Source organism: Gouania willdenowi, chromosome 1 (genome assembly GCF_900634775.1).
Source record: "Gouania willdenowi chromosome 1, fGouWil2.1, whole genome shotgun sequence".
In the NCBI taxonomy this organism is placed as follows: Eukaryota; Metazoa; Chordata; class Actinopteri; order Blenniiformes; family Gobiesocidae; genus Gouania; species Gouania willdenowi.
Window position 1 is genome coordinate 32,165,694 of NC_041044.1, and position 19,432 is coordinate 32,185,125.

The window sequence follows — 19,432 nt, forward strand, 5'->3', positions numbered from 1 at the left end:
TTGACCCCAACCTCAGGATACAACTTAATAAATGTTGACACATTTTTGAAGGAAAAAAAAAGAAAAAGGTTTTAATTCTTTTGCTCCTAATTGGCTTTGTATCCAAAGCTCAGCTAAAGCCTCCAAATTCCAGCGTCTAGCGTCTCATTTAGGTAGAGAGATGGTCCTGGAATGAAGCACTGTCCAGGTTCCTCAAACTTTGTGCTTTGCTTCCACATCTTCTCTACAGCAGCGTCAAGCGTTGAATCATTCCATAACTACACATTATCTGGAGACGCGCTGGCCTCCTCTGTGCACACACTGCGCTTCCTGTCCTGGATTTGACTTCTCACCCCGTCATGACAGGTTGGCGATGTTAGCGAGGAATCGCTGAGCCCACCACTCCTCCAGGTCAATGGGCACAAAGTCTACAAACACACACACACGATTAAAGTGTTGCCTCTGGAATGAACCAAGTTTGTTCACATTTAATATTTAACGAAAGGCTTGAAAACCAGGGTAGGGGTCAGTTACATTTTTCAGTTACAATTTACATTTTAAATGATCCATGTTCAGTTAGAGTTCAATTACAATTCTTTTTTATCCTCAAAGTCAATTACGTTCTCGATTACTGAGTCTGAAATAAATACCCCCATAAAAGTTAACTTTCTCCTTGTATCATTCTCTTATGATAAAGGTCCTAAATCAGCTGTAAAATATTTATCTAATTTCTTTCCCATCTATTGGTTACCTTGTTAGGCTTCCTAATCAAAGAAAATCTTGGTTTTAATATTTTTGGTGTGGGCATCTGACACTTTTTGTGTCACTCTATCCCTTGATTTCAATTTTTTTTAAATGATAAAATGTGGGAAAGCTTGATATGAAACATTTTAATAATTGGCGTTAAATTATAATTGACTTTTATAGAATTTTCATGGCAATTACAAAGAATCATCTAAGCTCAATTACAAATTAATTATAATTACAACAGCAAGAGATTTTTTAAATTACAATCATAATTGCGCCGTAATTTTATATGACCTAGCTCTGTTGGAAACTGCAAAAATATCAGCAAATATACATGTGTGCCTAATAAACATGTAACCTGACCAGTGTTAATCATACAGTAATGTTAAGAATTTAACATTTCAGGAAATTTAACAAATGTGCAAACACTGAAAATTTTACTTAAAACATAAAACAATATTTAATTTAACCCATATAGTGCATTCTTTAGAAAAAATTAAAGAGTGAGGTTTGGGTTACACAGCAGTAGAGAACAGTGTAAATTATATTTTTTATCTTTGGTTCGAAAGCACACTAACTTTTGGCCACTAGGGGCGGTAGACCTGTAACTTTCACATCAAGCGCCCCCTAGTGGCCACAAACGCTCGCAGCACTATCGCAAAAATCAGTCAGTCAGTTGGTCCAGCCTTCCTTGTCTTTTGATTGTGTATGCAGACAGTAGTTGACCTGTAACTTTGAAATAAGGATTAGCTTTCAGGGCTGGGGTACAAAGCGAGGTTGGGCTTGCGCCGCGGCTGGAGAAGCAGCCACCGCCCTCCTCTCCCCAGCACTAGGCCCTCTTCGCGGCGTCGGTGGCGCTCCCCCCTTCTCTCTGGTGTTGTCAACATAGCCGGCCTCCTTCGCCGGGTGTCCTCCAGCCGCGGCCGAGCCCAGCCTCCCTTCGCACTCTCGTCCAACTGACCCAGCCCTGAGAGCCAATTCTTATCCCGAAGTTACGGATCTGACTTGCAGACTTCCCTTACTAAAGAATCCACATTTAACTGAACTATAATGAGTAGTGCACCATTAACCCAACCTGAAACCACCATATTGTGCTCTTTTGGCTTTAAACTGCTGCCTACAGCAATGGCGCCGGGTCGGGAAATGCCAGTATGTTGTGACGTCACGTGGGAACGATATATATCCAAGCCTGTGGTCACGTGTCTGCCGTAAAAGTGAAACATTCTCCAGGTCACATGACCTGGTGAAAGACGGTCCGTCTCTCCAAACTTACATAGTCGGTATTTCAAGAGGGAAGCCCCGCTCAGAGCATTGATACTGTCAAGCACTGTTTATTGGCCTGAGGAATCATTTAAAATAACTCATATGGGTCAATTCTTTAGGTCAAAAAATCTGCAGTGTGCCTTTAATGTTTGGTTGTTTGTGAAATACGCCACAGCCCTGATATCAACAAGCCACATTTCAGGCAACTGTCTTGGATGATCTCTGTTGGACAGTATTTACCTCAGTGTTATCTCTTTAGATCTACACCACCATGTTTTCTGATTAACTGTTCCAATTGTAGACATGATAAAAAACAACAATAGAATACCGCCGCTTGTTTATCTGAGAGTTTAAGATTAAATCAGACTTTTACAGTAGGAGCAGATAAACCAGTAGAAAGGACACTGGTTCAAAGTTAAGCCAGTTACCAAGTAGGAAAGAGGCTTAACCATTAAACACCCATAAACTACAGATCAGTAAAAGAGAGGGAAGCCATTTATACAAAAGTGTTATTTGGCCTCAACTGAAAAAAAATAAATAATTTGGCCTCAACTGAGCGCTGCTTGTTCTTACTGAGGTTTGCATGTTCTCAGAATGGCTGTAACTGTGACAGCATTAGACGTTGCTATGATAAAAGGCAGAGCACGTTAACATCTACTGAACCTTTACTTTACTATTTGAAAACTGACACAGATCCAAAGCCAGTGTGTGTATTAAACCTGCATCATGCACTCTGAGCTAGTACAGCTTTTAAGATTCTTATTACTTTTTTGTTTAAAATTAATTTGATTTAAAACCCTTTTTATGAACTTCAGGCTTTTCTGTGACTCTTCCTCACATTTTCAACCAATTTTCTTTTAAACTAATATCAGGCATTTCGAAAGTGTTACTTCAGGGGGGATTTTATTTTGAAAAGTTTAAGTTCATTTATTCAGACAGCTTTTTTTTTTAGGAAATGTACTTTGATCTCCTGACATGCTTTTACTGCCAACTGTCGGTCTTCCTCAGAGGCATCTACTGATTGCTTTGATGTTTCCCTAGGAATGATTTCATAAGGAAAGCTTTTACTGATCACTTTAATGTGTCCCAATGAGTTCTTTCTGGCCATGGCCAACCTGATAGTGCTCTCAGGCTGGCCACGCCCCCGTTGCCCAATTGGTCTCTGGAGAAGAGAGTTCCAGGTGTGGGAGAGAATAAATGTTCATGTTGAAGCTCCACTTCCTGATCTCGATGGCTTAGGACTCATGATGCTTCCTTATGAAAGAACTTGTACAGATACTGTATATCAAAGAAATCAGTAGAAGCCTCTGAGGCAGACTGACAGTTTGCAGTCGAAAGATGTCAGGAGATCAAAGTAAATTTCCTGTAAAAAGTTGTAAATGAAACCATAAGCTATTACAGCTGCTGATGATCAGCCTTTTTCCTACTCACTCTTCATGGCTGCAGTGGGGTTCTTCTCTGTGTACTGGACTGGTCCTTGGCTCTCAGGAGACTCTCCTCTGTCCTCCAACTTCTGCTCCACCTCCTGCCATACTGCACAATCAAAGTAGGATTTTTAACTGAAGCTTTTGCACAAGAATTGACAAACAATAATTTCAAACAGTCTTTGTTTTGGGAAGAAGTTAGCGCTGCCTTTGAGGTCAAAGCACTTACATTTAGATTTGACTGAAGATTAAGCAAAATTCTCACATAATTCCACAGCCAGGAAATCCCATAAATTAGCTGTGTGTGTGTGCGTGCACGTGCGCGTGTGTGTGCGCACAAACCCTCCACTGATTAGGGTTGAAAATGGCCGTAAAGTTTCACAGTGATCGGGAATTTATTTTTTGGATGTTGCTGTACATTTAGAATCATTTGAAATAACTATTTGATTTGTTTATTATTGAACATGCAAAAACAAACACGATACATATAAAATAAAAGGAATGTCACAAAACAAGTCAAAAACACAAAGTAAGAAAATTTCAATAAAACATTTAACGGTACAGATTCAAAAAAGAAGGAAGAAAGAATAAGTCTGACTTATTTAATCTTACCCCTTTTATAACCAGTATCACCAATTTATCTATAAACTATATATACAGTATATGCCCATATATGCACCCACCATCATATCCAAACAAACATTAGCATCTATTACATTGGAATTAAGTGGAAACTTTCAAAATTGAAGGTCAGCCCTCAACAGAATGTTAAATATATTTGGGAAAATGTGTTTTTTTAGCATCAACTAAAATATCAGCGTCAGTTAATTAAAAGTTTCTCCCAATTTCCGGTTAATCCCGGTGAGTAATTCCCATGAAAAGTGAATATTCCCAAAATTACCAAGCTTAAGTTCCCATGGAAATTTACTGGAAATGTTTATTTTCTCTTCAACCCTAACTGGGCTGAATAAATACATGAAATAAAGAGATTTCCACACCTACTGTATGTCAACCACATCTGGGTGTTCAAACGTCTCCACTCTGGGATTCAGAGTCTTTTCAAAAAGCAATGGATGCGTCTCTGCTCTGTTTACGCAGCCAAACTTAACCTAAATGTTATCTTACTATTGCTGATTGTGGGTTTCTCTCTTTTCTGGGGTTGAAATGGTTACTAAAATTCCATCAAAAACCCTCAAGGAAACCAGTTTAGTTTGATCTAAAGCAGATTAGAGGTTAAAAACCAACCATGAAGAGGCAACTTAAGCAAACATCTTTATGAGCTTGTGTTCACGTGTGCTATTATGTTGCTGCTTTTTTATAATGAAGTTCAGCTTTAGGGCATCTCTATACTAAACATGATTTTATTAACTTCTTAGGATCACTTCCTCTTTTTCTATGTATTGTATTTCTTTCATTCAGATACGCATAAAGTACATGTGTCAAACTCAAGGCCCGAGGGGCCAAATCCGGTCTTTTAGACCATCCAATCGGCCCGCAGGAGAAAGTAATAATAATAATTTTTAAAAAAAGAGACAGAAAATACATGAATCATTGTGTAAATTACCAAATAATTCAGTTTTAAATACACAAATTAAACGAAACTCTACTATATTTGGAGGATGACAATTTCCCCATGATTTTATCATGACTGTATTAATTTAATTTGTTCTCAAATTGAATTATTTCACATAATTTCCCCAAATTAAATAAAAATTTTGTCACAAAAATCAATGAAATGTTAAAGAAATCCTACACAGACTGAAATCTGGCACTTATTGCATGGATATTGTGGGGGCCTTACATACTGTACTTTATGTATCATTTATGTCTAAGTGCAAACTTGAAAATGGCTTGTTTTCCCACTTAAAATCAAACTACATTGTATTTGGCCCCTGAACTATAATGAGTCGGAAACCCCTGTCATAAACAGTAACAGAGAGACATCATAAGAAGATGAACATTCTGTTAAAATGAATCAGTAGAAAGTCCATCTGTAGCCTGTCAGTGCAGTGAGGATTGGTGTGAAGTATAAACAGCTTGAGTGAGTGAAGGCAAACCATCTTTCACTACTTCTCTCTAGGGGTGTGAAAAAGAAAAAGAAAGAAAAAATCTATTTCACAATATATCGCAATTTTTTGGCAAATTTTAAATGGATTTTTTTTTCCCACTTTATTTTTCTCATACTTTTCAGGTCAGTGTATTCAGTGACAGAGCTCATAAGCAACATGTTTGCACAGGCATTTTATTTTCATTTGATCTGTTCAGATCAGTGTTCAAGTATTTTTACTTGTTTTTGTGCATTGTCAGTAACTCATGGTACTTTATCCTTTATGTTCTCACTTAGTGGGTACAACGCTTTCAATGTGTTGCAATGGTTATTTGTTGCACTTTTATTTTATGGTGGCAGTGTGAAAAACTGCATTTCCTATTTTTCAGTGAAAATGTGCTAAAACACTAATAATAAATCAATAGGATGCTTTGAAGCAAATAGTTTTGACTCCATTTGTCCTCTGAATGATCAATGTCTTCTGATGAACATATACAGCAACGTGATTTTTCATATCTACGTTTAATTTTGATATTAACAAAATACATTATCAAAACACATCGTGATAATATCGTATTGTGGCCCCAAGTATCGTGATAGTATCGTATTGCAACATCCTCCTACTTCTCTCTCAGCCTTCATAATAACACACGCACACACACAGTAACCTCTGCTCATGTTGTGTAACTGTGTAGTCTCACACTATGAATGAGTGATGAAAGCGTGTGGGCAGTAACCACACATGGCGTTAAAAGATAGTCCAGGTTTAATCACGTCTCCATTATTTCTGAGATACTGAGAGTTTTCACAAAAGCTTCTTATAAAGCATGGATTATGTTTATGTTTTAGTTTTCTGGGAATGTTAGCCCATTCTAAGCAGAGTTTGTATGTATGGTTTGAGCTGATATAATATTAATAATTTGTATCGGTATCGTATTGGAACGGTAAAAGTTGCCTGGAACCTCAGGCTGAAAGACAGGACAACAGATGACATGTGGGCAGTATTTTTGGTTTATTTGTGGTTGGAATCTTAAACCCTTACTTTGGGAAAACTTCTGAACAATCCTGGGCTTTGGTTCTGCTATTCATGGATTCAGCTGGTTTTTAATTCATGTCCATAAAGCGTACCTTCATACACAAATCTGACGTTCTCCTCGTGTGCAGGACTGAATCCTTCTGCTGGGCTCTCATTCTTCTGTGAGCCTGTGCTGTGGTAACGTTTACTATTCAGACGGTTAAAGACGATCTTTGGAGGCGGAGAGCTGCAAACAGATAATGGAGATGCAGGGAGTCAAAGGAAGGAACATCACTTTCAAAAGTGGAGGGAAAAAGAGCCAAATGGTCTGTCTTCATCTAAAAATCATGGTTGGTTTAAATTAATTAATCAAATATCATGCATTCCGGACTTTGTTGGAACATTACATTATTGAGAAGTGGGAAAATACTTCATATATAGAAGTTACACTTTATTTTGCCTAAGGTGGAATCAACAACACAGTATCAGAATTGTCAAAGTATTTAGAAAACAAATCCAGTAAAACATTTAAAACAAAGAAATCGCTGTCCTAAAATGAAATACAATATAGCATCATTATTTTTTGCATATTGAATTTTTTCAAATTGTTTTGTTGGAGAGAAAAAAAGCATTACGTATGTAGTTAATTAAGGTAATCATGAGGTAATTACACTTCTATGCATCCGTCTATGGACTCCACATCCCACAATGCAATGTGTGAAACATTTCCGACAATATCAACAAGAAGACAGTCGTCAACGTCACCCGCCACATTGGTTGTCATTATAACTCACAACCTTTTCCAAAATGTCTTCAATCTAAGAACTTTGATGTATACATAAGAAAATATTATCACATCAGAATATAAAATGACCAATTATCTTAAATGTTTTCTAATAAAAGCTGTCCTCTTTGAAGATACCTGAACAGAGTAAAAAACAAAACAGGGGCAATAACTCTGGAAAGAAATGTTTGCGCACTTCTCATTTTCAAACTCCATCAAGGTATTGATACCATGAAGCCACAGTTTTAAACAGTTTCTGAGAAAAGCTGTCCTCTTTAACTCAGACGAATGGAGCTCAAACCTATGTCCCCCTTCCACTTAGTGGTGGGTGATAAAAGTTTTTCCAGTGGAAATCAAAACAGACAGATTTTAACTTTCTACATTTGTTTGTGACTAAATTATCTTTGATTTATTGATCTATGAGCCCCACACTGTCTTTATCTAAAAATATCATCTCTAGCAGCTTTGATTCATGTATCTTCTTACAGACAGAGGATGGACAGGATTAGAGGAAGTCCTCAAGTTATATACGTAGACACACCAGATTGATCTTATCAACATTATTCAATTATTATTATTTAAATATTACAGTGCAACTGATTAATCGGGCCAATTTCAGCCATCACAGATTAATCGACAGTAGTCAATAGCCCTGCTGATTATTCACAGAGAAGTGCACTAGTTTATTGTTTACACTTACATTTTTGTCTTTTTATTATTACTATTATTTATCCATGTTTATTGTTTGAGCAACTTTATTTTAATTTTTTTTTTTCCCCACATAGTATCCCAGAAATCCATTTCCTTTTTGTCGCTGGCTTTACAGTCCTTATGTTTACAGTGTTAATTAAGTATTAATTAATTTAGTACTGTTTAGCTATGTTTTTTTTTTTTTTTATCATATTTTGGGTATTATAAGAACCCCAACTATATCTGTATTGGCCCTAAACATCCCATATCAATTGAGCTCTAATAAATAATATAGTTTGTTTGTTTTGAAACAATACAATAATTAGTATATATTTTGGGTAGCATATTTGTATTTAAAAGTGCATATAACCTTAATTCCTATCGGTTTGCTAATAATTAAAATTCTATATAAAATATAAATGCTTAAAAAACAATAAATAAGAGTTTACTGTAAGAAGTTCAACTTTACCAATGTAGTTTGTGTGTTCCTCAGCATTAGCTAAAGCTTTTACTGAGCGGAAGCTGAAGGACACCCAGGTGAGCTGCGTCTGTGGGCGGGCGGACCACGTGCTGCTGCGCAGGAGACCTGTGTCCGATAATGGATCTACCGCCGTCCGTTAGGTGATCTCACACGCGACACACGCGCAAAGTATTTTTGGGCTACAGCTGCACGAGTGCGAAATAAACAACAACAGTGAACTGAAACACACAAAAACAAAAAAAGACAACAAGGTACTCACTTTGACAGAAGCCACGACGTGGGTTTGAGCTTCAAGTCGCAGAATTTGCTTTCAATCTGCTGCGTAGGAGCTGAAAAGCCAATATTTCCGTCAACAAATCAACGTTGATGAGCGTCCGGCTGTGGGAGAAGCTGGACAGCCATAACTCACCTGTCCTCCGTTGTGTAACCAGTTTACTGGGACCTCTACTGATTGTGTACATCATGTGAGCTGTGGTTGTGAAACGCCGTCACTCATGGACAGTCAACGCGGTGTGGATCTGCAGCCCGGGGTCGGTGCTCCAGCCCCGGCCTGGGAACACGAAAAGAGTCCAAAGTCCAGCGGCTCGGAGCAGCAGGTTGTCCGGTAGAGACCTCCACAGGAGCTGTAGGTCATTCAAGGAGAGCCGTTGCCCCACATACCGGAGGTGTTTCCGCGGGCTCTGTGTCTGTCAACGTCCCGGGTTAGTGACATTCAGAGCCGGACACTCAGCTTCTCCGCTCCGGCACCGACAGTGAGTCTGGACAAGGACACACCGCTCACTTTAACTTTGATGTGGACTCACCGGACTGACAGCAGCAAGCGTGCTACGCTCATCAAGTTAATTACATCTACTCATCACATCCGATTAAGCTTTTCAAAATAAAAGCTCATCTAATGCTGCCACATTTTTTGCAAATATCTACTGACAGGGTTGGGGTCAATTATAATTGTAATTGCGTAATTGATCATTAATTACAATTATGGCGTAATTATAATTTTTAAAAAAATGTTGCTGTCGTAATCGTACTTGAATTGTAATTGAGTTTAGATAATTGATTTTGTAATTGTTATAAAAATTGTCAATTGTAATTTAACGGAAAACTGGTGAACCATGTTACAGTTCTATGTACAGTACTACACATCGAACAGAAAGCGAACACAAGAGGAAGGTCAACTTTTATTAGCTCATTTATATCAGGCTCAGTAATTGGGATTACTTTGTAATCGAACTTGAGTAATTGAGAACGTAATTGTAATTGACGTTCTGAGGATTAAAAAAAATAATTGTGATTTTATTGCAATTGGAGAAAATGCTGGTCACTGTAATCCTAATGGAATTGTAATTGAACATGGATAATTGAAAATGTAATTGACCCCAACCCTGATGCTATGTAATACATTAATATTGTTTTGATTGACACGTGTTTTTGAAGCTACTTTTATGCACTAGAAATTTCCTCAGGGGGACAAATACAATAGTTTGTGCATACGCTTGTTGGGGAATGTGCTTTTTTCACCCCAATACGGTGGCTGGGAAGTGTCAGGTGAATGCATTTACAGAAACGAACACAAATGCAAACCGGCCACAACGGAAGTGTTTCCGACGGACCGGTATTACAGTCGGACGGGTATTATGATATGATAGCCTGATATGAAAAATATAAGAGTATCCTAATCAACTTTCACTTACTTTCATACGCGTTTCAATGTCGTCTTCTTGTTCTTCTCTGTTCTGGTGGGTTAAAAACATCTGCCAGAAACGTGTCCGTCGGAAATACTTCCGTTGTGGCCATTTTGCATTCGTGTTGTGACCTTTTTGCATTTGTGTTCATTTCTTTAAATACATTCACCTGACACTTCCCGGCCACCGGGTTTCCGCAACGGAAGTGTTTCCGACGGACCGGTATTACAGACGGACACGTTTCTGGCAGATGTTTTTAACCCACCAGAACAGTTAAGAACAAGAGGAAGACATCGAAACGCGTATGAAAGTAAGTGAAAGTTGATTAGGATACTCTTATATTTTTCACATCAGGCTATCATATCATAATACCCGTCCGACTGTCCGACTGTAATACCGGTCCGTCGGAAACACTTCCGTTGTGGCCAGTTTGCATTTGTGTTTGTTTCTGTAAATGCATTCACCTGACACTTCCCAGCCACCGTACCCCAATGGTAAAAAAAGTGCATTAAAGAGTTTAGTTGGGTAATCCCCCCCCCCCACCCTCTCTCTGTGAAGTCACTAAACACCCCTCTGACAGACAGTTCATTGGGCGGAGCTAATGGTCACCTTTCATCTGGAAACGAGACACTTTAAATGTGGAGAAAAGCCAGAGAAATAGTTTTTCTACTAACAATTACTTTTGGTTTGCTTTGTTTTAATGTGAAAGAATAAATGTATTTAATATAAATTCAGTGACATAACCACATGTAAGTTCCTGTTCAGGTGATGATCACCTGAGTGGCTCAGTGCCCAGCAACTAAAGATCAGGGTCTGGAGACGGCTCAGACGGACTAATCCAGGACCATATCCAACACTACTCCATTAGAATAGCACTAAATGGGTTAACTGGGCAAGTCTGTGGGTCAAAGGGTCAATCATCACCAGTCTACAGGAGGCAGGATTAACAGACCTGCTTCAGAAGCCAAACCAGGGCCGCATAAATAAACCAGTAGAACTGACAGGCTTCATTTCAAGAATTTTAGGAAAGATCATTACAATGAAAAAGTGTTAAAGCTCTGCATTTTTGTGCTGTTTTGTATGGGTCACAGTGGGATGACAGGAACAGAGTTTATCTAGCAGAACATTACACTGACTTTGTTGGATATCTTCCCACTAAAGGGCATTCTGGGGTCGTGACACCAAGGTTGAACTGAGTTACTGATTAATTATGTTTTTTTTAAATTATTCCTTACAAAAATTAAAACAACACAATCGTATTCTATATTTTCACTTTATATCAAATATCAATCTAAAATATAATACAAAAAAGTAAATAATATCCATCCATCCATTTTCTTACCCGCTTATTCCCGTTTAACAGGGTCGCGGGGGTCTGCCGGTGCCAATCTCCGGCTCTCATAGGGCGCTTGGCGGGGGTACACCCTGGATAGGGCGCCAGTCCATCACAGGGCAACAGAGACACAGACAACCATTCACTCTCTCATTCACTCCTATGGGCAATTTAGAGACTCCAATCAACCTTACAGTCATGTTTTTGGATTGTAGGAGGAAGCCGGAGGACCCGGAGGAAACCCACGCAGCACGGAGAGAACATGCAAACTCCAAACAGAAAGGACCCAAGTCCACCCCAGGGCTTGAACCCAGGACCTTCTTGCTGTGAGGCGGACGTCACCAGAAATTTGTGATATTGAAATGGGATCAAACAGCCCCTAAATTCAAGAGGCAAAGTTCCTTTTTGACCTTCTAATCAAGAATTTAATTTATTCTCGTAATTAGAAGGAAAATTAACAAAATACTACAACAATAACGCACAGAGAATACACAGGACGTTAAGGGAAAATGGGAACTAGAAATGAACATAATCAAAGATGATGACTAGGAACAGACATTGTGACAGGGACATAAAATAACAAACAGTCTGAGCCTGAGAGATAATTGAATGGAAAATTAAAATGAGATTTTTTAGAACTCCCTAAAATGACATATTTCATAATGAATATTTTAACAATGTCATAATTTTGTGGAAAAGGACATTATGAAATAAAAATTGATTTTGTAAAAAAAAGTTTTTTATTTTATAAAATCTTGGAAAATAAATAGTCATTATTTTAATGTATGGCATTGTTTAAATAATCATTATGAAATATTTAATAATAAAATAATTATTATTGGATATTAAAGAATAATAAAACTTATTTCATAAAAATAGAACCTCTCAGCATTGAAATCCCAGCCAAATTTCATAATATAAATAATTTTCCCTAACAATTTAAGATTAAATGATATCACTGCAAATAAAAATTGATGTATTCATGGATAAATGATCCATAATTCAAAGATACATTTCGGATAGCTGATTTGCTTAGATTACTTCATAAAAAACAAAAATAAAAAAAGGAAGATACATATGTCTATATTTAAACTGTTTCTTTTCATTGTAATGCTGACTGTTTATTTTATGGATACATCATCAGTTTTCTCTCCACCAGAGGCTAATGTACAATGCACCTAAGTTCTATCTGATAGATATTACTATTTTTTTCTTTTTTTGTTATATTTGACCTGTATTGAAGATTTACAATTAAAAAAAAATAAGTAAAAAATAAAATAAAAAATTAGGTCAAGATCCCAAAAAAGTTGGGAACCACTGATCTACATGGAAGACCAGGACAACTTTCTCCATGTAAATGTACAGTTCCATAGGCTTATAAGTAACAAACTGAAAGGCACCTCTCCATCATCTTTTTAAACAGTTTCAATACATTTAAAAAAAAAAAACAACAGCGATAATTTGAATACATAAAGGACTTACTGTCCACAAGTAAATAAACTTGGATTGATTTCATAACTCAGTCACTTTTGCAGGTTCGATTAAAACTGATGCAGTGGTTTGCAGAAGTGAAACTAAGTAACAGATTACAAGTAATAATTGAGATGCTTTTATGGGCACTTGTACTTTTTTGAGTATATTTCTAAATCAGTGATTTTACTTAAGTATGTTTTAAAACAAGTAAAGTAATTCATTACATTTCTACACCCAACTGTTACTGAGTAAATTAGTATTTCTAGCCTGAGAGATTTTCTTATTTCATTTAAAAAATAATTGTACATTTTGACAAACCTTTTATTTCTTACAGATGCCTTTGTGGAAAATAATTTAAAGCTCCAATTGTGCAATATTTCATCTCTTCCTTTTTAAGTTTATACTTGAGATGTTTACTGTATGCAAGGGAACTGTGGCATACAGTAAATGTACGTGAGGGGGTGAAAGTAACTTGTAACTTTTATTACTATTTAATTCATCTTTGTTTATACTTTTACTGTTTCCTCCAGCATGCTTGTCAAAAGTATATGAAGCGGTGAAGATTTAATAACTAAAGCTAAACACACACTTTACACCTCTGTCAGCATCTACCAGCTGTATTACCTTTAATCTGAAAAACCCTAACCAATCATGACAGGGACAAGCAGACATGATTATTTTAAACAAACAAACTTTGATACACTAATGAACCCCCTCTTTCCTGTAAATCTAAAAAGCACAATGACAGCATGATGGTTTTATACCATGATGTTCAAATATTTTTCATCTGGCAAAAAATGAAGACTTTTTGAGGATGACAGTACGTTTGATCCATTTTATTACAGATGTCTTGTTAACAGTAGAATAGATACAAATGTCCTTGACAAAATGTCTAAAATTGCAAATATGATGGATGATTTTCTCTAACAAAGCACACAATACAGGATGATTAGTGCGACTGTATGTGTAATCTGATTCAGGGACACAAACAGTTGAAATGGAGTTTAAAGTACATAGGGTCTCCAGTCTCACTAAAGGACCCCTTATTGGCGACCTGTGAGTTCTTCAGTAATGAGGCTCACAGTCCTCCACCAAACTGTCTGTGATGTAGTTGACCCGTAGAAACTCCTGGTAATAATCTTTCTCCACCTCAGTGTTGACAGTCCAGGCTACCACCTCCACCCCTCTCTGGGACCAGTACTGCACATAGTCCCTGCAGACAGGACACACACAAACAGGAAGTGGAACAAACCTCCAGATCCATAAAGTCAAGAATTAAACCATCCTTTCAAACTCACGGTGAGACAAAGTTCTTTTGAATCAGGAAGGCAGAGACACCACACAGCTTCCACAGCACGTGATGATGTGCCCAGTCCAACCAAAGGTCCATTAGTGTCATCCAGTGGTGTTTCCATAGCGATGAGAAGCGCGGGGCACCGTCTCCGTAGCGACTCAGGCTCCACGGTCTGTGGGTCAATGCTGTGACCACTTCCGGGTCGCACTGCCTCATCTGATTGGAAAAAAAGATGTTAGTGAATATCAGCAGTGTTTATTATTGATTTCACCATAAAAGAAGAAAAAAATGGAAACAAACTTCTACTGACTGAAGTTACACCTACATTGTTCTTGTCGTGTAGGTTTTTTTAAAAGTTTTGATTGATGAACTGATACTACTACTACTACTAAATTCTGAAATGTTTACCAATTGTTCCGTGATTATTCAATAGGCACACTGTAAACTGTTAGTTTGATCAGATTAATACTTCTTGAGATATGGCCAATTTAGTGAGGGGCTGTGTCGATTTTCGTGGGTCCTTATTTCTCTTCCATTTTCAGCTTCTAATATCTTAGGAACTATATCACATAGTAAACTGCGATTTGGTATAGTAATACAGCTCCACCTAGTCTTTTAGGATGTATAGCAGATAGTTTTGTATATTCTATCTGATGGATATGCCAGCCCCTCAAAATTGAGTTGAAAAAGAGTTTATCTGGGTTACGGACTCAAATACGTTTGGCCTTCAGTAAACAACTATGCATATGTCTCAGCTCTCTGTAATTTGATCAGCTTTGAGCGATGTACATAGACTGTTCAAATCACTAATGCATTGGTTCTTGGCTGACAGTCTCTCGAAATCTGAAAAAATACTTTTTATCATTATTTTCATTGGCCCATAACTGCATGTGGGAATGTAAGAAAATATCTGATCTCTGTTTTAATTTATAGTAGAAAGATTACCGTACTCTTTCTTGGGTTATAAAAGAATTTTTCTTTATGCTATTTCTTCATTTTTATTTTGGACCCCAACTTTGGAGCTATTTCATTATGAATATTAAAAATACTTGACAGGAGGTCATTGTAGTTTTCCTCTGAGTCTTATAATCACGTACCGCTGTATTACTATAACATATTTCTGGTCCCTATGTGGGGTAGTTCCTGAGATATTGGAAGATGAAAATGGAAGAAAAATAAGGACGAGCCAAAATCGACACATACCTCCCTCACTAAAATCATTTACATAAATTGTAACTTATTTGCCAACAATACGAGAAACAAACCACATTTGGTTGTTTTGTTTTGTCATGTGTGCATGTTGACTGCACATCAATAATCACTGATTTCTTGGGTTTTTATGTTTTATAATTTTACTCAAATGATTTGAAGTAGGCCGGCTTTACGACTCTTACCCTGTAGATGACTTTGGGCTCAAAGGAGCAGACAATGCTGGTGTTATAGAGAACTGGATGTTTCTTATAGAGACCTTTAAGAGCTGCGGCTGCCTGTACAGAGAGAGCACACAGTTACTGCAGGTTGTTCACATGTTTACACTGTGCTTTTGTTTGCAGGTGTTCCTGTTGGACAAACTAAGGGAAACCAGCAGCTGTGTTTATCCACACAGCTTGAAGCTTAAAAATGGAGCATCAAAGTCTGAATCCAGCAGCATTCCTCTGTGTTTCACCACCTATTATATCCTTGGTCTATTCTGTTCTTTGCTTTCCATGAACTTTAATCCGTGGAGGCAGATGGACATGAGCCCAGAGGTGGTTCTGCTGGAGATTACGTTCCATTAAAAGTTAGCTTTTCCTGTCAGTCATTGATTTTGTGTAAAAGTAGTTTTTTTTCTTCTTCAACCTCTAACTTTTAACTTAAATTTTGACATGATACGTGCCATTAGAAGGTCATTAATATGGTCATGCCATGCAATGTAAAAATGTGAAGCGTAATGAGCTGATGATCGTCTCTTTGGCTCTGTTCAGTAGGGGTGGGAACCTCTGGGTACCTCATGATACGATACGTGATACAAAGCTCACGATAACGATTATATGACGATACTGCGATTGACAATATATTGGTCAGAAACCAATCTACGATAATCTATGACATAACACGAAAAAAGTGGGTCTTATAGGGTTTTTCTTACCAGTGACATCATTATAGTGCAATATTCCAGTAAACAATATATTGGTTCCTTCAACAAACAGTGACAATTTTTTTTGTGAAGACGTACCTGCACATTTTAGTCAAAAAGCAGAAAAGGTTTAAAAAAAATGTATTTTTAAAAAAAAAAAATCAAAACTTAGCGTAAGCATATCGATAATCGATCATGCGAAGAAAAAAAAAAATCGCGATATATCGCCGTATCGATATCGGAATCGTCACACTCCTATTGTTCAGTATTTATCGCACATACACATGCTAATATCACTGAATGTTGTAACACAAACAGAAAACTGTTTAACTGAGCAATGTCCTAGTGTGCACATGGCTGATGTTTCAAAGTACAGAGCGCTTGGCACGCCTAATAATCAATCATTTAAATCAATCCACCGTAATATGGTGACAACTAAAGTAAAAAACCGTTATCAGAAAATGTCTCTGGTTTTTCCCATCATGCCCCACTCCACGCTTGATTAAACATAATGCAAAAAAACCAAGCTGTTAACATTAAAGTCTGAAGTTTAGTGAAGACCATCCCTTGACTTGCACACATATGTTGTATGTTGCAATGCATACACATTATTAACTGTAACATATCTATAAAGCTTTGCATATTGATTAAACTAAAAGTATTCTCCTTTTTACAGCTAAAAAACCAGACCCCATGTAATAATGTCACCTTTAGATCCCATAACTTAAGCAGCTGAAACAAACATGCACTGACAACATGGTAGATTGTGTTTATTTTTTTAATGGCTGTACCTCGTCCGGATGACCTTTGACGTCAAAGTAGATGGTGAGCTGCAATCTGATGCATTCCTGCACAGCTTCCTCCAGAGTGGGAATCCTCTCACCAGCAAATGTATCCCTATTCGTAGAAAATAAATGAATAAAAGAGCAAAAAACAAAACCAAGTTAGTTTTAAGTCTACAAGCATAAAGTGGATACATGATGAACTGATACAGAGAAGTAGGTTCTAATGCAGAGGAGAAGACCCACAGCCTAATAATAATATTATTATTATTATTAATAATAATAATAATAATAATAATAATAAACCCGCTTGCCAATGAATTTCAATGCTGCTAATGCATTATTTTCTTCCATTATTAATATTTTTGTATTTATTGTATGTAGGGTTGCAAAGGGGCAGAATATTTCTGGTAAATTTTCACATGGACTTAAACTTGGGAAATTTGTAAATATTAAATATTTTTAACTTTTATTGCGATTAACTGATAACTGGGAGTGATTATAAATAACTTTATTGTATCCATACACTTATATTTGCACTCGTGCAAAATAATACCATTAAAAAAACATAACATTTACACTAGAGTTGCAAAATTGTATTCTGAATCTGAATGTGAAGTTCTTGGCGTGGACTGACCCAAATCAGACCTTCCTTTAATGTAGTTATCCAAACATGTTCTTTAGTTCTCCTGTACTCTAACAGAATTGTGCTTTTATGGCCTTTTGTTTACCTGAGCCGATGTTTTGCAGCTGCATCCAGCTTGGACAGTTTTGAAAAGCTCATTTGGCTGAGTGGCCCTGACCCGTCTGTGGTTCTGTCCACGGTGTCATCATGCATGAGAATGGCGACTCCGTCTGCAGAGAACGCTAAATCCAACTCCACACCAGTCGCTCCATTTTTACTGGCCTGGAAGATAACAGAAGAAAAGTGTCTTCAGTGATACTGCATGTGTCACAGATCTTTAGAATCAGCCTTATCATCTATACTTCTTTTTCAATATTTTTAGGGTTAGGTTTAGTCTTAGTCATGTGACCTAAACTGGTCAATGACTGACTTATCACGTGACCTAAACTGGACAAATAGGGGTGCTGCGTACGGATAGAATGTTGGTATACTGATACGGCAACTGTACAGATAGCCACTGCTATTGATATGGAAACGTATGTTTTCCGGACCTTTTCTACATAAGCGTAACGTGCCTGTGTTTTCACCGTGTCAGGATGGCCGACCGGTCTATGGCGCCTGACTCAAGAATCCTTCCTTCCCCTGCCGTGGGTTGAAGTCCCACTTTTGTCATATTTTTTTTTCATTTTAACATATTTAACACGGCAAATTCCACCTTTAAAAATACATATACAAAAAAAATAAACATTTTTCCTGGGTTAAGGCTAAAATAAAAGGGTTAGCGGGGTAGCTAAATATGTAAATATGAGCTAAAATAAAACTGACAGAACTTTAAGTCACGTGGTGCACTTATCACGTTACCTAAACTGGCCAATGAGGGGCGTTGCGTATGAATAGACCAATAAGCCATTTCCGTATCGTAGCCACGGTTTTTTTTTTTTTTTTTTTAAAGCTGTGCAGCTGGTTGTAATGCAAGGAAAACAACGCCTGATGTCAAAGTCAGTTTTAATTGCAAATAAGAAAGAAATTTTGGTAAAATCTTGTCTTTATCGACTATAATGGTGAGAATATGTCATTTCAAATGTTATGGAATCCCCTCCTACCTCCCGGATGGCTGCTAACGTGTTCTCCGGAGCGTCGTGCCCTCCGGCCCGGTGAGCGATCACCTCCACCGCAGTGCGCTTGTCCGGGTGTAGCACCTGCCGGGCCCGGGGGCTCGGCACCTGGGGGAACCGGAACATCGCTAAAAAGAGGTAGAGTGAAGCAGTGAGGAGGGTGGTCCATAGTGGGCTCCGGGTCACGGGCAGTAACAACACGAACACCAGAGAGTACAACGTGAGCTCATCTCCCAGCTGCAGCATTGTTGTCCGATTTTTGAAAAGAGCACCTGAACGCAACGGAGAGGCAGAGTGTCACTTCAAAGCCTCGCCTTAAAATATCATATTTAAACCCTAAACACCGTTCAAATAAATCACTTCCGCTTGTCTTCTGTTGTGAACCCGTTGGCTGTGTCCGCATTTGCCGGTGTTGTTTCTGGTTTCTTAAGAAATCATGTCAAAACTGACGGATGGATTTAAAAACATACATGTATTAGACGACTTTCTAATACAATGATAAAAACTAAACGTCATCTTTCCAAATCCAAAGGGCAACTATCACTGCACGATCCTTAACACGCATGCGCGAAACGTGTAACC

General features: G+C 37.7%; 2 protein-coding genes across 2 annotated transcripts; both read right to left on the reverse strand.

The window, feature by feature from the left end:
* Nucleotides 1-42: 42 nt before the first annotated feature.
* Nucleotides 43-9,283, reverse strand: mcrip2 (MAPK regulated corepressor interacting protein 2). The gene is made up of 5 exons (XM_028444687.1): nucleotides 8,840-9,283; nucleotides 8,690-8,759; nucleotides 6,589-6,722; nucleotides 3,421-3,522; nucleotides 43-407 (listed from the first exon to the last, which is right to left on the reverse strand). Exons 1-5 carry the CDS (start codon nucleotides 8,892-8,894, stop codon nucleotides 337-339), a joined length of 432 nt encoding a protein of 143 aa, XP_028300488.1. The 5' UTR covers nucleotides 8,895-9,283; the 3' UTR covers nucleotides 43-336.
* Nucleotides 9,284-13,739: 4,456 nt separating this feature from the next.
* gde1 (glycerophosphodiester phosphodiesterase 1) lies at nucleotides 13,740-19,096 on the reverse strand. Its single transcript, XM_028461205.1, has 6 exons — nucleotides 18,839-19,096; nucleotides 17,842-18,017; nucleotides 17,120-17,225; nucleotides 15,607-15,699; nucleotides 14,217-14,428; nucleotides 13,740-14,131 (listed from the first exon to the last, which is right to left on the reverse strand). Exons 1-6 carry the CDS (start codon nucleotides 19,094-19,096, stop codon nucleotides 13,984-13,986), a joined length of 993 nt encoding a protein of 330 aa, XP_028317006.1. The 3' UTR covers nucleotides 13,740-13,983.
* Between the last annotated feature and the right edge of the window lie 336 nt (nucleotides 19,097-19,432).